Source organism: Lactuca virosa, chromosome 9 (assembly GCF_052849685.1).
Source record: "Lactuca virosa cultivar CGN04683 chromosome 9, Lactuca_virosa_CGN04683_v6, whole genome shotgun sequence".
In the NCBI taxonomy this organism is placed as follows: domain Eukaryota; kingdom Viridiplantae; phylum Streptophyta; class Magnoliopsida; order Asterales; family Asteraceae; genus Lactuca; species Lactuca virosa.
Window position 1 is genome coordinate 151,198,268 of NC_136434.1, and position 21,386 is coordinate 151,219,653.

The 21,386-nt window shown below is 41.5% G+C and overlaps 1 protein-coding gene across 1 annotated transcript; it reads left to right on the forward strand.

The window, feature by feature from the left end:
• The first annotated feature begins 1,884 nt into the window (after positions 1-1,884).
• LOC145138494 (uncharacterized) lies at positions 1,885-2,651 on the forward strand. Its single transcript, XM_079072583.1, has one exon. The coding sequence runs from the start codon at positions 1,935-1,937 to the stop codon at positions 2,454-2,456; it is 522 nt and encodes a 173-aa protein (XP_078928709.1). The 5' UTR covers positions 1,885-1,934; the 3' UTR covers positions 2,457-2,651.
• Positions 2,652-21,386: the final 18,735 nt, after the last annotated feature.

The following is a 21,386-nucleotide window of genomic DNA, read 5'->3' on the forward strand; positions in this document are numbered from 1 at the left end:
TGTAGGGTCAAGGAGCATATCGACGAGAAGAGGCGGCATGTATGATGATACGATGAGCACAGAGACCACGATGGAGGCGTAAGAGCCTAAGACGACAACGGTGAGCAGAGCGATGCGATAGAGGCGCGTTCGTGATAGAGAAAAGAAATAAGGATTCAGAATAACATACGACTAGGGAAGGAAGGATGTGAAAGCATAAAAGGCAAGACCTAGGGTTCCGGTAGGTTTGCTCAAAATAAAGGGTCGGATTGAGTGAATGAAGGTGAAGTGTGGATTGAGTTTTTAAGGTTCAATGGCGGTGGTGGCGGTGGCGATGGCTTAGGGTTTACAGAGAGAAGGAAGGAGTGAATGAAGGGAGATACTGAGGAGAGAGGGTAGACGCGGGGTTCTTCAAAATTTTAGAATTCCAGACGATTTCGTTTTCCCCCTTTAAAAACGCATGTTTAAGTAAAAAAATATAAAGTGACATTTGAAGAGGACACACATATAAGATAAGCGCCCTCCGTGTTTGTATTGTTTTTTCTTTTCTGAATTTCAGGGCACGCATAAATGCGCGTCCTCTATCCTTCAAATTTTAGAAGAGATGACATTATTTTTAGGGCGCAAGCTTTTGTTTATCATAAATCACTGCGTGTCATTGTTTGCGCGTCGTAAAATGTTGTTTTTCTAGTAGTGTATACAGTGCACTAAAACTGGATTTCATTGCCATTTCCTTGTAATTATTCACATGTTCACTTTTCTTCATTTCACTAATAAGTTTCATGTATTAACGAAAACCCGCATTTTAAGCATTCTTACATTTTGCTTAATATTTACAACCATAGTTTAAGGATTTAAACTCACATCCAAAAACCATTTCTTGTTTGCAAGTGTTCGTATGCCACATTCTATCTTGTTCCCCTTTTATGTACCTTGGCATTCCTATTGCCTCTTAAAATTTGGGGTGTTAAATACGTGACCTACATAAGTGTATAATGTCAAAGGGAAGGAAAGTGTCCGGATTAATTAGAATCGTAAAGAGGTAAATGTTTAATTATGGAAAGTTGGCAAGAACCGAATATTTTACTACACGAATGCTTATAAAATAAATAATAAATGAGTAAGTAAATGATCAATGCCAATTTAGCAAGTGAGGTGCGGTTTTTCTCTTTTCATTGGAATCTTGAACTTCTCCAAATTTGGTAGATCTATCCACCAGAATGGTTGGCGGTATAATCTTAGGTCTGCTTGACCGCCGTGCATCACTTTGTAAATCAAGCTCCTCGTTAGTTCTAGTTCATAGAAAAAAAAAAATTGAATTTCTAACGAATGTAAAGTCAGTTGAAGCTTGAATTTTATGTTTTAATTGGTGAAATTTCAGTTTGGAAAAAAATTATTTTACCTGCTTTCCTAATTCATATTGGTGCTAGATATATTTTCTTGTGTACTGGCCCAAAATTTAATTGTTTTGGATTGGTCAATAATATGCACTAGGAAATTAAGTTAAGGTGGGTCTTTGAATTCTTATATTCGAACCAAATAATAAGGATATAATTTATTTCATCGAATTACAGAAATTCTGTTTATATTTTCCACTTTTACTATCAATAACTAAAATTTATAACCTACGACTTTTTGCATCATGAAGAACCTACTATGTTTCATTTGTCAAATAAATAAACAAATATGCTTTCTATTAAACCCTCCTAAGGAAAGTCGCCAAGTCTCATCCCCACATTTTCATATCTTAAGACAGCTCAACTCTTATGTACAGATGAGAAGTTGAGCTAACTCTCCCAAATCTAAGAAATTCCTACCAACTCACGTACTTAACACTATTCCCAACATCCCACGTCCACTATATAAATCCAAACGAACACATATACCATTTCAAGCCATCTCGAATTAATTAACTTCTTAGTTTCTTATTTCAAATATCTACCTTTTGCAACACCATGGGACGTTCTCACCTAAATTCCATAATCCTGATTCTTGTTTCGGTCAGCTTAGCATCATTTAGCGGGAACATCATTGCTGAGGCACGTAAACTTGCAGAGATCCCTGACCTTCCCGTGGTTCCTAAGCCTGAGCTTCCGGTGCTTCCTAAGCCTGAGCTTCCTGTCATTCCTAAGCCTGAGATTCCCGTACTTCCTAAACCTGAGCTTCCGGTGCTTCCAAAGCCTGAGCTTCCGGTGCTTCCTAAGCCTGAGCTTCCGGTCGTTCCTAAGCCTGAGCTTCCCGTGCTGCTTAAGCCTGAGGTTCCCGTGGTTCCAAAGCCTGAGATTCCTGTTCTTCCAAAGCCTGAGCTTCCCGTGCTTCCAAAGCCTGAGCTTCCTGAGGTTCCAAAACCTGATGTTCCTGTAGTTCCAAAGCCTGAGGTTCCTGAGTTTCCAAAGCCCACGTTTCCCGTCATTCCGAAGCCCACATTGCCAGAGTTGCCTAAGGATTTTCCTATCCCTTCCGTTACCCATCCATAAAGTAATGCTTTTTGCAAAGTTAGATGTCTATTGATTCACCTTACAACTGCTACTTTTAGTACCTAGATCTCTGTGGAATGCTGATGAAGCTTGGATGATTATTTATTTGTTTTCAGAGTTATATAGTATGGTCATTTATACATGTATTTCATTAAAATATTGATTACAGAATGTGTTTGATTTTTGTATACGAAATGTTGCTGGTAGCAATTAATGTCACAAGCATAAATCGAACCAGGATCCATAAATTAAAGGTCTTCAATTTATAAGCTGAAAACAAATCATGAACAAATATCACCCTTTTCTATAATTAATCAATTTGGAAGGAAAAGGAATGGAAAATGAACATTTATTGGTCACTGAAGTAATTGCACACATTGTTCCTGCAGTGGGATCTATTTCACCATGGTGCATCAGGCCCTTCAGTCCACAGTTGTGTCAAAATAATCAAGAGATATATATAAATGTTATTGGTAAGGTAAATGTCCTTATGTGATTCGTCAACTTCAAAAGACTTTGGACTCGGTACAATCTAGCTGTGTCTGGGATTGGTATTCTTTTATGTGCTGCCCTTTTCCTGCAGCACGGTGGAGAGAATAGTATTTGTTTATCGAATTCCCCATCACCAAAGATCAGTGGGAGGTCGTGGTCAGATGGCATGGCTGCTATGATAAATTTATTTGTCTATACTTTTGGCAATAACATTGACAAGATGCTCAAAACCAACCAAGAGGCATGTTTGAATCAGACTTCACCTAGCAATATGACTAAGTTCAGTCTGCCATCTTACTGTCCTTAGCTGATGAGATGATTTATGAAGTCGCAGATGAAGAAAATGTCTCTATGGTTGACGCTTGAGAGTCTGTACAAGACAAACTCCTTAACGAACAAATTACTATTGAAGCAACGGTTATTCTCTTTATGAATGAAGAAGGTAATGTTCTTGATGGACCATTTTGACGAGTTACTACAAGTTGCCGCAAAGCTTATGGAAACACTCTGGATAACCAATAGTAGGTAAAACATCACTCGCATATGGTGATTTTAAAATTGTCTTAAAATAAAGTTTTCATCCGAAAATGAGAGTTTAAGTTGTTAGAACATGTGCGGATATGCATTTGGTCCGAATTCAAATTTAGTTTAAAACATAGCGAGGGTATTACAATGGATCTCAAAACATAACTGAAAGTACGATATTACACCTATATCATCTTCTAAATAACCAAGCATCCTTCTTCAAGAGTAAAGGATGATGACAGTCATCTATACTTGGAGTTGAACCTCCAAAATAGTTTAAATCAACAAAACATTCCAATACCTTATAGCGGATTCAAAGTAATATCATTGACTTTGGAAAACATATCAACATATTAGTTTCACAACATTAGTAGAAATGCAATGCATATGATCCTAACCCCATTTTCCATGTCCATCCTACAGTATACTACAAGGTTTGTACCTCCACATAACATCGTATCGGTTATACAACCCTCCCTACATAACATGGTATCAGTCATACATGGCTAAGTGGCTAGTACACAACCCACCTTGTACAACCCTACCAACATAATAACATACTAGTTGACGTGTGGACCATTGCACATGCCCACATAAAGGGTATCTAACCACTTTACGCATAGTGGTGATTAATATCCAGAAATAAAACCACTCACAACGCATAATAATAGATTTTGGTACCGTGGAGTCACCTAGGGATCACCTAGGTATGGGCTTTTTAACCGAAAAACCAATTCGGAACGAGATACAAACCTGTTGGAACTGGTTAGTAGTAATCGGTCGGGTTTTCTATTCTTAGTTTACGACTTATTCCACTTCTGTTTTTTCGGTTTCTGGTCCGGTTCCGTTTCGAACTCTTTCTTAAATGGCACATTTCTGTAACACCCCATCTTTCAATAACTTCAAAATCATCCCTTGGACTTTGAATTATGTCATGTTTGGCCCTTGGTTTGGAAAGAAGTGGCAAAATTGTGATTTTGGAAACTTGAGTAGTACGCTGGACGTACATGTAAGTACGCTAAGCGTAGTAGGGCGTGCCCTAGTACACTGGGCGTACACATATGTACGTTGGGCGTACGAGTGCCAGAGTAAAACCTTAACTTTTAGGGTTTGTGGAGTATTTAAGCACCTTATGGACCATTTCCTCTCATCTTTTCCATCCTCCAAGCCTTTGATCCGTTCTTAGCAAACCCTAGTCCATAAGAGAGAGTTTTGGAGCCTAAAATGTGTTGGTGATGTGATTGAATGAGAAGAAAGAGCATCAAGGAGTCAAGGAAGGAATCAAGCTTGTAGATCTGAGGTTGTCACCATCTCGGGGAGCTTTAGAAGGTATAAAGCTTCTACCTTTATGCTTGAATTGTGTAGATCTTGTTTTGGTCACTTTTTGGTATCCTTCTTCTCCCAAGAGTCGCAATATTGTGCATGCTTTTCTTTGGTCGAGTTAAGTTGTCCTTTCAGACCTTAGGATGGGTCCTAAGGTATAAAAATGAGGTCCCTTGAGCTAGTTTGGTGCCTAGTTCTTTGTAGGAGGTCTTAATGGGTTAAGACCATGTATTAAGCCCTTTTTGGTCAACCAAAGTCTTAAAGTTTGAGACTTTATGGTTCTACAGCACATTTGAGTAGTCGATCTGAAGTTTGAGCTCAAGTGCTTAATCCATTAAGCACTTATGGAAGGTTTAAGTTTTGCACGAGTACCCCCCGCGTAAGCTTCTGTACGCCCCGCATTCGAAGTCAATCCCCCGTAATGGGTCAATGCAAGGCAAGGTACCCCTAGCGTACCGAAGGGGTACGCCCCGCGCACGTCCCCTGTTTGGATTTTAGATTTTGGGCTTCGGGTATTGAGCCATCTTTTGGGCTTTGATACTTGGGCCCTAATGGACTGACTGGATAAATGTGTTTTGGGGCTAAGTAGAGTATCGAACCTTTGGACAAGGCCTAATAAGGAGTTGGGCCCAATTTGGAAAATTGGGCCAAGTGTAGGCTTGAAGGGGCTTGGGCCTTTGGATCAAGATTTGGGTTTGGCCTACATTGGGTTGTGATGGACCATCTGGGATTTTATGGTTTGGGCTTTTAGCTTGCTAGATCTTCTTGAGTGAATGCCATTAGGCCCAATTTGGAAAATTGGGCCACAATTGGGCTAAGAGTTTATTTTGATATTGGACCTTTTGTCATCTGGTTTGGTCCTTGGCTTTGGGCCAAGTTTGAGGAAGGGTAAAAAGGTCTTTTACCCTGTTTATTGGACTCATTATATGGGTCAGTGGCTAGTTGCTAATGATTGTCATTTTGGTATCTTCTAGCGGATCTGCAGCTAGAGGCTATTCATGGAATCAGCTATTGTTGGAGTGTTGTCTTGATGATGCTGGTTCGGGATCTGGTAGTCAGCGGTCAGGGATCGTCTGTGTGTTTCGGCAACACGAGGTGAGTTTTCCTCACTGTACTAATAGGGTCGAAGGCACCAATGTCGTCCCTTTCGTTGATATCCTGAGATTGTTGATATGCCAAGTACGGAATAGATATGCATGAGTATGCTAGTTATGGATATGATAGTCTGGTAGATCTATAGGACTACCTATGATATTGTCTGATTATCTGTTATCTGTTATATGTTTCACATATTGTGTGGGTTGGGTTGAGGGAGTACTGCTTTGTGCCAACAAACCCTGGAGTATTCCAGATATGAGTTGAGGGCTAGGGAGGGCATGCCAGACTCATACTGAGGACTCATTAGCATTCCATATATGACCTGAGGGCCAGGGAGGGCATGTCAGACTCCTACTGAGGACACATTAGCATTCCAGATATGAGCTCAAGGCCAGGGAGGGCATGCCAGACACATACTGAGGGCACATTAGCATTCAAGATACGAGCTGAGGACTGAGTGGTATGCCAGACTCGTACTGAGGGCTTGAGGGTATTGGAGAAATCCAGATATGAGCTGAGGGCCGAGAAGGGCATGTCAGACTCATACTGAGCGCTCATGGGCATTCCAGATACGAGCTGAGGGCTGGGTAGGGCATACTAGACTCGTACTGTGGGTCGGGGAGCAAGACAGACATAAGCTATGGGCCCAGGGGGCAAGCCAGACTTTTGTTGAGGGCTCAGGGCTAATTCAGTCTATTAGCTGTGGACCCATTGCATGTTGTTATTTGTATGGGGGAACTAACAAAGCTTTGTGATTACGGTTTCAGTTTATTGTTTCAGGTGCTTCAGATGTTTTGGCAAGGCGAAGGCGTGACCATGCACATCCTCGTGTTTTGGACTTATGGTTTCTGGGAAACTCTGATAATATGAATGTTTTGAAAACTATGTGTAAATGATTTTTGGTTTTAAATAAATGTTTTGGAAACAACGGTTTTTAAAACACCTCTATATTAAAGGGATTGTTTTGGAATGTTTAAATTTTACTGAAATTTTATGGATGTTACACGTTGGTATCAGAGCCTTGGTTTGAGTGAATTGGAGGAAAACTCATGTGAATCCAGTCTCAAACTAAGGAAAAAGGGTTTTCAAAACAAATTTTCAAATGGTTTTCAAAATAATCAAAGAGGATGCAACGTGTACGATCGGCCGGAGCCAGTAAGTAGACCCCAAATTACCACACAATTATCTGAGCTTATGATATGTTATGACATGTTAAAACAACATGCTAGTGATAGGCTATGGATCTTCAGGAATTGCATGATATAATTGCAAAATTATTTGATGCCTGATAGCCTAGGGTCTTCTTTATTTGAAATTGACATCATTATTGCTTAGTGTATGCATCACGGTTGTATATAATTATGATCTTATAGCCTGAGAATGTTTGGTTTGGCCTTATTTCCTGTTCTTGTCTGATGAAGGGCTTAGGGTAGGATCGAAGATTCGAAAGTCTATAGGGTCCAGTGTCACTCAATTGGAAAATTAGTAAATATATAATTTTTTAAAATGCTTAAGTTTATGGCACGCAAAATAAGTGTCGTAAAATATATTGTAAACATGTGTTGTAATTGTGTGTCATTATAGACAATGTTATAAAGGAAGATGACATGCATTTAATGTTTCATAAAATGCATGTCATAAGTTTATGACATGCAAATGCATGTCATCTTCCCTACTTAAAAAAAAGGAATACCTTTTTTATCTTCTTTTCTTTCTATTTCTTTCAACTTTCTTTCCTTTCCTTCCTTAAATGGAACTCGGTAACTAGGATTTATAGAAGGAAAGGAAAGGAAACGGAGGAATGGCAGGGGAAGAAAATTCTATTTTGTCATGAAATATTTCCTCTCGATCCCTTTTGGGATGAACGTAAGGGAAAGGGAATGGAAGGAAAGGCAACTTCCCTTTCTTTCTGTTCCTCTCCCATAAAAAAAAAACTCTAGAACATGACGTTAATCAAAATGGAGTCAAGCTCGACATGTCATCATACCCACTACGTCTGTGTGAGTCCTCCCTTGGCTGCTATTCAATCTTTGAAAGGAACTTGGGGGTTCGCTATTGGTCAACTCGGACCAATTGTTATTGGCGATAAGAATTCTTATTCCATGTATAACTTCTTAGTTCAATATTTCATTATTTTTGAACTGGGTATCCAATTGTATTAACCGCCTAATTGTATTAACCGCCTATTGAACCTAGATAATACTTTAACAATGTACATATACTCGATTGCCAAGGAAATTTCCATGTAGCATTTCATATAGTTTTTATTTCTCAACCAATTCATCTATCTACATTCTATACATAATATTGTTTTCATTTTAGATCCAAAAGCTTATTTTTTTTAACATTTAATTTGTTTTTGGTTTAACATTATGTGTGGGCATCTATAGTTCTGAACATCCAGAACCATGGTATTCCGCAGTTGTTTTCAAGTGGCACATCTCATGAAAACCCTAAACACTTCCAATCGACATAACTTTTCCATTTCAAGTCCAAAAAGTTGATTCTTTTGCATTTCATTCTTAGTTGTCGTGGATCCATATAGGAACAACTAAGATACTGATATAGTGCACTAAAAACTGGATTTCGTAGCCATTTCCTAGTAATTATTTACATGTTCACTTTTCTTCATTTCGCTAATAAGTTTCATGTATTAACCAAGACTCGCATTTTAAGCATTCTTGCATTTTATTTAATATTTACAACCTTAGTTTAAGGATTTAAACTCACATCAAAGAACAATTTTCTTGTTTGCAAGTGTTTCGTATGCCATTTTCCATTTTGTTCCCCTTTTATGTACCTTGGCATTCTATATTCCTCATAAATTTGGGGTGTTTAATACGTGACCCACATAAGTGTATAACGTCAAAGGGAAGTAAAGTGTCCGGATTAATTAGAATCGTAACGAGGTAAATGTTTCATTATGGAAAGTTGCAAGAACCGAATATTTTACTACTAGAATGCTTATAAAAATAAATAATAAATGAGTACGTAAATGATCAATTCCATTTGAGCAAGTGAGGTGCGGTTTTTCACTTTCCTTTGAAATCTTGAACTTCTCTAAATTTTGTAGATCTATCTCAGGCCTGCTTGACCGTCGTGTCACTTTGTAAACCAAGCTCCTCGTTAGTTCTAGTTCAGAGAAAAACAAATTGAATTTCTAACGAATGTAAAGTCAACTGAAGCTTGAATTTTGTGTTTTAAGTGGTGAAATTTCCGTTAGGAAAAATATTCTTTTACTTGCTTTCCTAATTCATATTGCTGCTAGATATATTCTCTTGTGCACTTGCCCAAAATTTAATTGTTTTGGATTGGTCAATAAATTATGTGCACTAGAAAATTAAGTTAAGGTGGATCGCTGAATTTTTATCGTCGAACCAAATAATAAGGAATTAATTTATTTTATCGAATTATAATACTTGTATGTGAAATTACTTGTAAAATAATTTTTTAAGAGATATTTTAGTGATAAAAAACCGGTGACTTAACAGAAATTTCTGTTTTAACTTATATTTTTCACTTTAACTTTCAATAACTAATATTTATAAATAACCTACGACTATTTGCATTATGAAGAACCTATTATGTTTAATTTGTCAAATAAATATGCTTTCTATTAAACCCTCCTAAGGAAAGTCGCCAAGTCTCATCCCCACATTTTCATATCTGAAGACAGCTCAACTCTTATGTACAGATTAGAAGTTGAGCTAACTCTCCCAGATCTAAGCAATTCCTACCAACTCGCGTAGTTAACACTATTCCCAACATCCCACGTCCACTATATAAATCCAAATGAACACATATACCATTTCTAGCCATCTCGAATTAACTTCTTAGTTTCTTATTTCAAATATCTACTTTTTGCAACACCATGGCAGGTTCTCACCTAAATTCCATAATCCTGATTCTCGGTCAGCTTAGCATCATTTGGCGGGAACATCATTGCTGAGGCACGTAAACTTTCAGAGATCCCTGAGAGAAATGACCATGTTGAAAGGAGCTTAGGGCTAAAGAAGATAAGTACCTAATAATTTCAAGTAGAAAAATGGGTTAGGAGAAGAGAGATAGAATAGATGTGAATCAGTTAAGGAAGTGGAAACGTTGGAACGAGATAAGTATGATGTGCATGCAGTGTATGGGTGTTGCAGACACATGGTACTTATTAAAGTCCAATGGAGTCACCAAATTGCATGAGGATCAAGAGGGTTAAAAGAGAAAAGTGATGGCATGGTAAATTGAGAAGTGGTGATTCAACGGAACCATTAAGCTACCCAAGGATCGAGTGGTGAGAGAAGAAAGATAAACATGGTATTTGAGAAGAATATGTCATGTATAGATTAACACTTTAAGTCTCGATAGAGGTTAAATGTAACAGCCCAAATTTTTACAGAAAATTTTAAATTTTATAATCATAAACACAAACAACAATTGTTTCCAAAAATCCCATTACATGACCATAGTGTTTTAAAAGATCAGAGTATCAAAACTAAATACGAAAATACTAGAGAATGCACGCCGTGCCATCAAGCCGGGCCTTTCCCATAGAAACAGAAGTACCTGAAACATTCAACAAAACTGTAAGCACACGCTTAGTGAGTTTCAACACACAAATCATATAATCACATAATTCCATGCACACACACATATAATTTTTCCATGGACTCCCTCCATGGTCGTCATTTGGAATGTCATGGGCTATCCCCATGGTCTTGTATCCCCGAGCCATGGACTCCTACCATGGTCTTTTCAAGCGCCATGGTCTCCCCCCATCGTCTTCACATAACTCCACATATAGATTAAATAGAAAATAATTACATACACCATTACTAATCATCTCATATCAAATAATGGGCCGGCCTTTGTGCCTTCGACCCATGAGTCTAGTGAGAAGACTCACCTCAGTATACTAAACACAAAAGTTGCTCGCCTAACAGACCGAAACCACACACTGAACAATGATACATTTAATCCTAAATTAGGATTATATCACAACCTAATCAAAGAGTCTAAACACCTAAGACTAAGTCCTTCCATAGTGGCCCAAAAGTCTTCCCTTTGCTAATGGGCCTAAGATCCAAGATAAAATCCATTAATGTAATACATGGCCCAATAAGGCCCAACCCAAAATAACTATGGCCTAAATCAGAATATCAACCCAAAACTCTAAATGGGACCAGGCCCAAAACTGAATGAAGTCCAATAAGCTTAGAAGCCCACACAAAGTCCAAACCCAACTGAAATGCGTATGCCCTGCTTACCACTCCAGTACGCTCAGCGTACCAGACCCTAAAGTTGTACGTGTTGTGTACATAATATTACGTACGGCATACAAGCAGGACATGCATCAATCGACCATTAAGTTCTTAATACTTGGGATTTCAACGTAAAACTTTATATTTGAGTCTAGTAAGATGTCCTAGGGCATAAAGTTGACAACTTTATGCCCTTGCGTGTCATGAGTGACCCCAACACTTCATTCTTCCCATTAAGACCTCATTTAAGACCTCTAACTTCTGCATGGAGTCAAAACAATCTTCAAGATGGCACCTTTATGCATCAAACATGCTCAAGGAGCTTAGATCTAGAAATCCTAATCTCTGGAGTTGCTCAACTCACAAGAGAAGGTCCAAAAGCCAAAAAAGGACTCCATAACAAAACCCTAGCTCAAACAATCAAAAGAGATGACAAGGTGATGACTTTATAGCTCCATAAGTTCTTCAAGATGAACTAGATGCAGGATCTAGAAGCTTAATGATGCCGAAGGCTTGATCACCACCTTCTCCTTCTTGAATGCTCTCTAAAATGGCTACCAACACACTTTCTAAGCTCAAGAATCACACTCATAAGGAAATCTGAGGTTAAAGGACGAAATGAGGCTACGGAGGGTAATTAGGGTTTGGTCCAAAAAACAAAAGGACGTTTATATAGGTCTTAAGCCCGGATATTAGGGTTTTGGTCTTCAGTCACGTATGCCCCGCGTACCCCTTGGTACACCCAACATACGTGATGAACCTCCGTGATCAACCATCCTTAGTACTGTAACGACGTAAGTTTTTAAACCAAATTTTAAAATTTCAATCACAATAATTCACATGTCACATTTCACCAAAACTTCAAAAATTCAATATAAAACATTTTTCAAGTAATGTTTATCATAAAACCAGGATCCAAAAACAAATATAACTCCATCTCGGTTGTGTGTGTACAATCAAGTCGATGCCTTCCCTCGATCATCGGTAGTACCTGAAACACATAACACATAACAATGTAAGCACGGATGCTTAGTGAGTTCCCCAAAATACCACAAATAACGCATTAGCCACTCGAGGCTATAACTCTGAAAGACCCTCTGGTCAATGTGTCTCAGTGGGACCCTCCAGTCCCACAACTCTGGTGGACCCACCGGTCCTAACTCTGTGGACCTTTCGGTCCTAACTCTGAACAATACATAGCATAAATCACATAGGAATGATGCAGTATATCACAATCAACATACAAGTTACTTTAGTCACATAACTCTAATTACCACTCTAGGTGTGTATAGTGAGAAGACTCACCTCGTAGCTAGCAGGTAATAGACACGTACTCGGAAACCTCGAACTAGCCCCCGCCTAACACATTAGACATGCATCACTAATCAATACCTATTCCTACTATGGAACACCACAAGTTCTCTTATTCCCTTTATAACACTTGTGATGGTAAAAGGCTGTTTTACCCCTCCATGGTCTTGAATGCTCATAATTAACTCATCTACAAAGTCAACAAAGTCGATACAAGTCAACTGTCAGAGTTGACCTGACTCGCCGAGTGCACCCATGTGACTCGCCGAGTCCGCTCGTCTCCTTAGAGGTCTTGCTAGGGGTTCTCTCCGCTCGTCGAGTAAGACCTCCAACTCGTCGAGTATCATTGGGTCAAGAACGTTGGGACAAACCTGACACGACTCGTCGAGTCCTCCTATAGACTCGACGAGTCTATCCAATCGAGTTCCAAACTTGCGCACTTGAAATCAGATCTGCAACTCCAATCTCTAGATCTAGCCTCTCAATGTCCAAAAGTTACGTAAAGTTTTGATCTTGATGGTCATGCATGGCATATTTTGCTCCATATGCCACCATCACTCCATTAATGTTTCCCTAATGCAAATCTCTTCATTTGGCCTACTAAAGCTCTGAACTTTCGGACTCTCTGGACCTCACAAGGTCCAGATCTAAGGTCTAGACTTAACAAGGGGTTTGATGCATTCAAATCCCCAACAAAAGGTGATGCAAGCCCTAAATCTCAAGAACATGAGATCCAACCATTCTACAAGGAAAGGTAAAAGCTTTTTACCTCTAACTGAAGCCTGAGATGAAGAAGAACAGATCCACTGGCCCCTCCTTCTTGCTCTTGTGATGAAACTCCCTTCCTCTTCAAGAGAATGAACCAAAAAGATCACAAGATTAGCTATCCTCTCTACTCAAGCTCACTAAGGACGTTAGGGTTTCTCTCAAGGGTGTAAGGATGCTGGTGAGATGGAATGGAGGCTATAAGTGTCCTTAAATAGGGAACAAACACGAGAACTTAGGGTTTCCATCAACAGCGCTGACTCGGCGAGTCAGCTCACAGACTCGTCGAGTCACCTCATTAATCCACGTCACCGAATGCGACTCTACTCGACGAGTTGAGGCACCAACTCGTCGAGTCACTCCACAACTCAAAATAAATACTTTAAAAATATTATACTTGGAAATCTGGATGTTACAATTCTCCCTCACTAGAATCAGACTTCGCCCTCGAAGTCTTGCCCCTCAAATAGCTCAGGATGCTGCTCCCGCATATCTTACTCTGGCTCCCAAGTCAAATTGGATCCCTTCCGATGCTGCCACTGGACCTGAACCAGAGGCACTTCTTTGTTCCTCAGAACCTTCACCTTTCGGTCTAAAATTGCGATCGGCCTCTCAATGTAATTCAGGCTCGCATCCTCCTGAATGCACTGTAGCGGTACTACTGTCGTCTCATTGGCCACACACTTCCTCAACTGGGACATGTGGAAGGTGTTATGAATCTGACTCAACTCCGCGGGTAGCTCCAACTGGTAAGCTACCCTACCCACTCGGGCGGTCACTCTAAAAGGACTGATATATCGGGGCCCCAGCTTGCCTCGCTTCCTGAACCGGATCACCCCTTTCCATGGGGATACCTTCAGGAGTACAATATCTCTGACCTGAAACTCTAGCTCGGATCGTCGCCTATCTGCATAACTCTTCTGGGGACTCTGGGCTGTCAATAACCTCTGCCTGACTAGCTGAATCTGCTCAGTCGTCTTCAGCACTATCTCCATGCTGCCCATCACCCTCTGACCCACTTCTCCCCAACAAATGGGAGTCCGACACCTCCTCCCATAGAGAAGCTCAAAGGAAGGCATACCAATACTCGAATGGTGGCTATTGTTGTAAGAAAACTCGGCCAACGGTATGTAGGTGTCCCAACTTCCTTCGAAGTCCATCAAACACGCACGTAACATGTCCTCAAGCATCTGGATCGTCCGCTCGCTCTGCCGGTCTGTTTGTGGGTGATACGCAGTACTGAAATGTAGGCGCATGTCCAACTCCTCATGAAATTTCTTCCAAAACCAGGAAGTGAAACGTACGTCTCTATCCGATACGATAGAGATCGGCACCCCATGCCGAGCTACCACCTCTCTCACATAAATGTCCGCCAATCACCCAAATCGCACTGAAGTGAGTACTCTTCGTCAGTTGGTCCACAATCACCCAAATCGTGTCGACTCCACGCGCAGTCCTCGGAAATTTGGTGATAAAATCCATCGAGATCTGCTCCCACTTCCACTGCGGAATCTCCAGAGGCTGCAATGGACCATGTGGTCACTGGTGCTCTGCCTTGACCCGGCGGCAGGTCAAACACCTCTCAACTACCCAAGCAACATCCTTCTTCATACAGGGCCACCAGTAATCTCTCTTCAGGTCTAAATACATCTTAGTGGCCCCCGATTGGATCGAGAATCTCGATCTATGAGCCTCTTCCATCAATATACCCCGAGCGCCGCCCGTATAGGGCACCCAAATCCGCCCTCGGAAGGTCATAAGCCCTCGGCTATCCGTCACAAACTCGGATACCTATCCAATCACCCGCTCCCTCTTGCGGTTCTCTGGTCTCACGGCCTCCGCCTGGGCCTCTTGTATGGTATCCAAGACCGGGGTCATCACTGTCATCCTCATACACACATCTCGGATCGGGGCATACTCTGATCTGCTGCTCAGGGAGTCGGCTACCATGTTATCCTTGCCTGGATGATACAGGATCTTACAGTCATAGTCTTTCACCACATCCAGCCACGTCCTCTGGCGCATATTCAGGTTGGGCTGATCTATGAGATACTTCAGGCTCTTGTGGTCCGTGTATATGGTACACCGAACCCCGTACAAGTAGTGGTGCCAGATTTTGAGGGCGAACACCACCGCCCCCAACTCTAGATCATGAGTGGGATACCTCGTCTCGTGAGGCTTCAACTGCCTCGAAGCGTATGCTATCGTGTGCCCTCTCTGCATTAGCACCGCACCCAGCACAGATATAGATGCATCACAATAAACCACAAAGTCCTCCATTCCCTCAGGAAGAGCTAATACCGGGGCTTCGCACAACTTCTGGCGAAGAGTCTCAAACGAGTTCTGCTACTCAGGACCCCAAGAAAAAGTAACACCCTTACGGTTCAGCTTGGTGAGGGGGACGGGAATCTTGGAGAAATCCTGAATAAATATTCGATAGTAGCCGGCCAACCCTAGAAAAATCCTGATCTCGGTAGGGTACCTCGGAACATCCCACCTCATGACTACCTCAATCTTGGCCGGATCGACCAAAATCCCATTCTGGTTAACGAGGTGTCAAAGGAACTGGACCTCTCGTAACTAGAAATCACACATGGAGAATATGGCATAAAGCCTCTCCGATCTCAATACCCCCAGAATCTCCCTCAAATGCTCCTCATGCTGCTCTCTAGATCTCGAATACACCAAAATATCGTCGATGAACACGATCATCGACCGATCCAACATGGGCCTGCACACCCGGTTCATGAGGTCCATCAACGCTGCTGGTGCGTTGCTGAGTCCAAATGGCATCACCACGAACTCGTAATGCCCACAACGAGTCCTAAAGGCCGTCTTCTGGATGTCTTCCTCCCGAACTTTCATCTGATGATATCCAGATCTCAAATCGATCTTGGAAAACCAAGATGCACCCTGCAACTGATCGAACAGATTGTCAATCCTCGGAAGTGGATAACGGTTCTTGACCGTCAGTTTGTTCAACTCCCGGTAATCAATGCACATCCGGTGTGAACCATCCTTTTTCGTGACAAAAGGGATCGGCGCTCCCCAAGGCGAGCTACTCGGTCGGATGAATCCCTTCCCCAACAGCTCCTGAAGCTGCGAGGATAACTCCTGCATCTCTGGCGACGCAAGGCGATAAGGGGCCTTGGCAATAGGCGCCGCTCCTGGAATCAAATCGATCCGGAACTCTACCTGCCTCTCGGGAGGCACACCCGGTAACTCCTCGGGAAAAACATTTGGAAACTCTCTCACTATCGGAACCTCGGCGATAGAACTCGATCTCTCGGCAGCAACTTGCATATCCATAACATACGCTACGAAACCCCTGCAACCCTACTGTAGACTCTGTCTCGCTCTGGTGGCCGAGCAAAATCCCGACCTAGATCGGGTACGCTCGCCGTACACTGTAAGCGCTCCCCCACTAGGGTCTCGTATGGTCACCAGATGACGCCCACAGTCGATCACAGCTCCGAATCGACTTAACCAGTCCATGCCCACGATAACACATACATCCCTCATCGCGATCAGTACCAGATCTATCGGAAACTCAAATCCAAAAATCTCAAACACACATCCCCGGATCACATCAGTCGCAAATACCACACGCTCGTCGGCTATGGATACTCTCAGAGGTCGACTCAACGCCTCTCGTCGGATACTGATATGACGACTAAATGCTAAGGACACGAAAGATCGAGTCGCACCCGAGTCAAATAACACCAGGGCAAGCATAGAACTCACAAGAAAAATACCTATGCATAATCACAATATAAGCACAAAATATCTCAAATAAAATAAGTACAAGAATACATACAGGCCACAACATCAGGTGCTGTGCGGACCTCCTCCGCTGTCAGCTGAAAGGCTCTCCCGCGGGCCTTCGGTGCCTCGGTCTTCACTGGCCGACTCTTTGTAGCTCGAATAGCAGCAGGTGCAGATCCCTGTGCTGACCCCTAAAGCAGATGGGGACATTCGGCCTTCCGGTGGCCGGTCTGGTTGTAGTGAAAGCAAACGGAAAATCCCTTGGGGCAATCCTTAGCCATATGCCCCTCCTTGCCACACTTGTAGCAAGATCCTGCTCGACAAATCCCCTCATAACCCTTGCCGCAATTCCCATAAGTGTGGCCCTTCTGACCTCCAGATCTCGAATCAGCGGGCTTAGCCCGCTTGGCTGTCGGCTTAGACTGTGCCGGTCGCCGATCCCTCCCCTGAGACTCCGCCTCCTCCCTGGCCTGAGTCTCCAGCTCAATCTCCCTCTTCCGGGCATTTTCCTGAAGCTCAGCAAATGTCCGGTAAGACGAGTTCGCCACGAACTCGCGGATATCACTCCTCAATATGCTCAAATACCGGCTCATACGTGCCAGCTCGGTAGACACGTGCTCAGGGTAGAACAACGCCCTCTCATGGAACATCCTTGTAATCACTGTCACTGACTCTGTCCTCTGCTTGAGGGATAGAAACTCCTGAGCCAACCGTTCCCTCTCCACTGGGGGAACATACTCCTCTCTAAACATCAAGATGAATCTCTTCCAAGCCACTGCAGTGAGCTCCGCAGGAGTAAAATGAGTTGTAACAAACTTCCACTAGTCCTTCTCCCCCAGGCGAAGCTGGTTCAGCGCGAACCGTATCCTCAAATGTTCAGGATAGGAACAAGTGTAGAAACACCCCTCGATATCATAGATCCATCTCATCGCGGCAATCGGATCCTGAGTCCCATCAAACTATGGTGGCTTCGTGTTGCTGAACTCCCGGTACAGCAATAAGTCACCTCCCTGTGGCCTAGCAGCGACGACAGCTGCAGTGGCGGCAGCAACAACAACCTCAGTGATAGATGTGTATCGCTCATCAAACGTCTCGATCAGGGTGGTCTTAATAGACCCAAACATCTCTGGTATCTCTGCTTGAATGGCTACGGCCACCTCCTCGTGGATCATCCTGCGAATCTCCTCGTCACTAGTACCACTGTTACCACTGCCCCCGGGTTGTGGCGCGTAACCACCATGATGTCTCTGAAATACAACATAAAATTGTCAGAGACTCGCTTGATTATACACACACTCGATCACTTACCCCTACTTGTTCCTTAGCACCCTAAGGATTCTTACTTGGACTGTTCACCGATCCGGTGCTTCCAGTAGTACGGGCCCAATACTACCTTCCACACCGCATCCGTATTCACCCCAAGTCCTCCTCCTAGGATCCCAGATCGCAAGTACTCTATGTTGGAGATAGTGTCTAAGTCCATAACTATATTTGGTATGTACTTGACCCGACCTGGCATGGTCCATTTGGGTTGCACTTCACCCGAACAATTTACGGATAATCTTTTGAGAATAGTATAAGTTATGATTTATTAATATATTATAAGTTCTAATATATTAATATAAAATCATATTATTTAATTAGTGTTGATCTATAATTAATTTAGAATTAATTTAGAGATCAAAAGTATGACTAATTAAATATGGGCTCTTGTATTTATATAGTGTGGGCTAATGCTTATTTGGAATGGGCTAGGCTTGCATGGAAAGTCCATGGATACTCCATGGAGCTTTAACCCATGGATCTCATGGAAATGAAAAGACATGGGTATTAGGGTTTACATGGATGTAACCGTAATCCACCACACTATATAAAGGAGGCTTTGGTTCTTGAAATTGCACTAGTTGATGTGTGTAAACTAAGAGGGCCGATTTCAAGAAGTTTGTGACTATTCTCTCAAGTTTCCAAGTTTGTGGTGATTTGTGACTTCCATTTGAGGCATCCACATTATTGGTGCTAGGCTCTCAAACTCCAAGCAATCAACTACTACTAGAAGGTAAGTAATTCTACTAGTTTTATTTGATTCAAGTACTCCATGCTATGCTAGTTAGGATAAGAACCTTGGAAAAATAATTATTTGCATGTATCTTAGTCAAACATAGATCCAAGGTTTCTAGGGTTGCATGTACACCATAGGAGTGTTAGAATGCAGAAAACCCATCAGTGGTATCAGAGCCTGGTTTGTTTATTTGATACTTGATGCAAAAAAAAAAAAAAAAAAAAAAAACTTGAAAATCGAAGTTTTGTTCAAAAGCTCGTATCAAAATTTCAAGTTTTGTATATGTACTTACGATTCTTGAAATTTTTGATATGAACATTCATAAACATATGAGTTTAGAAGATCATAGAAATTATGTGCTAATAATTGATTAGATTAATTCTTGATCTTTATGTGTTTTAATGGAGTCCATAACTAGTTCTTAAGTTATGGATAACCAAAAGTCACATTTATAAATAACCATTAAAAGAACACATAGGTTACAAAAAATGAAGAGTCTTCATTTTTAATAACCATCAACTCATAAGTTATGAGAAATGAAAAGTTTTGAAAGTTTACAAAACTTGCCCTCAAGGTTTGGAACATGTAAAGTCATATTAAAAACTTTAGTTCCAACCCCTAGAATTTTAAAAGTTAAAATTCAACCCTTATACTTTATAATATTATAAGTTTAATAATATTTATATATGTATAAGATCAAGTCGTCTTACCGCTAGTACGCCTCATTCACGAAGCCGGTCTATAAGGGGGGTATAAGGTTGTTGCCTATAAAATGGCAACTTAATGGGTGTCCACTCTCACCCACCGCTTCCTTGATCGGTGGAGGGTCGTTAGCCGAACGGGTAGGACAAGGACTTATAAATTCTCATTAAAAGTATAATGATAATACTAAAGTAACTAAACTTTATTGAATTCCCAATCTTAGTTATTTTAGGAAAATGTGAATAAGGTGCTAATCCATGAAATTACACTTTACACTTTGTTTAAGTCGTTAGTGGAGCGTGTGTGGTTAACCGGCACACTAACTTGAACTTAACAAGGTAGGTAAAGGGTGACTTAATGTGTATCATAGTATCGATGGAGGGTGTGTGGTTAACCGGCACATCGATTGAGGGGTAATACATTAAGGGTACCAAGTAATTTGCATGGTTACTTCACACCTTGTTTTGTGATCCTCGGCATCCCAGTCACAAAACTTGAAGGGCACACTCGAGATTGAAACATGCCATTGAAGAAAGTTCAATGAATCTCAAAGAATCTAGGAGTTTCTAAACCAATTAAAACCTAATTAAATATTTCATTTTTCATGGTGGAAATTAGTGAATCGTCATTCACCTACCTTCAAATATCTTATAGCTTAGATTACGGCATCCCTCTTCTACGTTATAAAATATTGTGTTGGGTCCTAGCCTTAATATTACATTTGGGTGTTTTGTTAAGGACTATCTCTATATCTAATCTAATCTATTCCCTCTTCTTTTCAGATGTCTTCCAATAACAATGCTTCTGGCTCAAACCCTACTAGCTCCTTCTCTCTCATGAATCTTTGTGGGAGAGTCATCTTTGATGGGTCCAACTTTACAGATTCGATCAGAAACATCAGGATAATCACTCGGTTTGTGAACAAAGAATATGTTCTCGACAAGGAGCTGAAGGTACCCGAGCCAACTGCTACTCCTGAAGAGCTTGCTGAATATGAGGTACATGAAAGAGATGCTACAAACTTGGCATGCATCATGATGGCCACCATGACAACCGAGCTCTAAAAGTCCTATGAGAACTATTATCGTTTTGAGATGCACCAGGACTTGATGGACCGCTACCATCAAAGTGCTCCTCAAGAGCGATATGAAATAATCTCCTCCATGATAACAACCCGAATGAAGGATGGTGAACCCATCACGGGCCACATGCAGAAAATGCAAAGGTATGTGGACCGTTTACTGAAGCTAAATGTGAACTTCCCTGAAGAGTTAGCAATAGACATCATTTTGCACTCCTTGCCATCGTGTTATGATCAATTCCGCATGACATATCACATGAGCAAGGAAGAAGTCACCCTCAGCAAACATCAAGGACTCTTGAAGACCGCCGAAAGTGGTCTAAAGGTTAAGTCGGTTGTTACTACTCCTACTCCTACTCCAACTGCGGCCAATGTCTTGGCAATCGGGCATAGAAAATGGAAGAAGAGAAAGAACCCTTCTAAGGGTACCAAGGGTAAGACCCTTGAAAGCTCCTCTTCAAGCAAAACCAAGAAAGGTTTTGTCACTCCTTCTGCTAGCCCTAATGAGGCTGAATGCTTCTATTGCCATGAAAAGTCGCACTGGAAGCGAAACTACC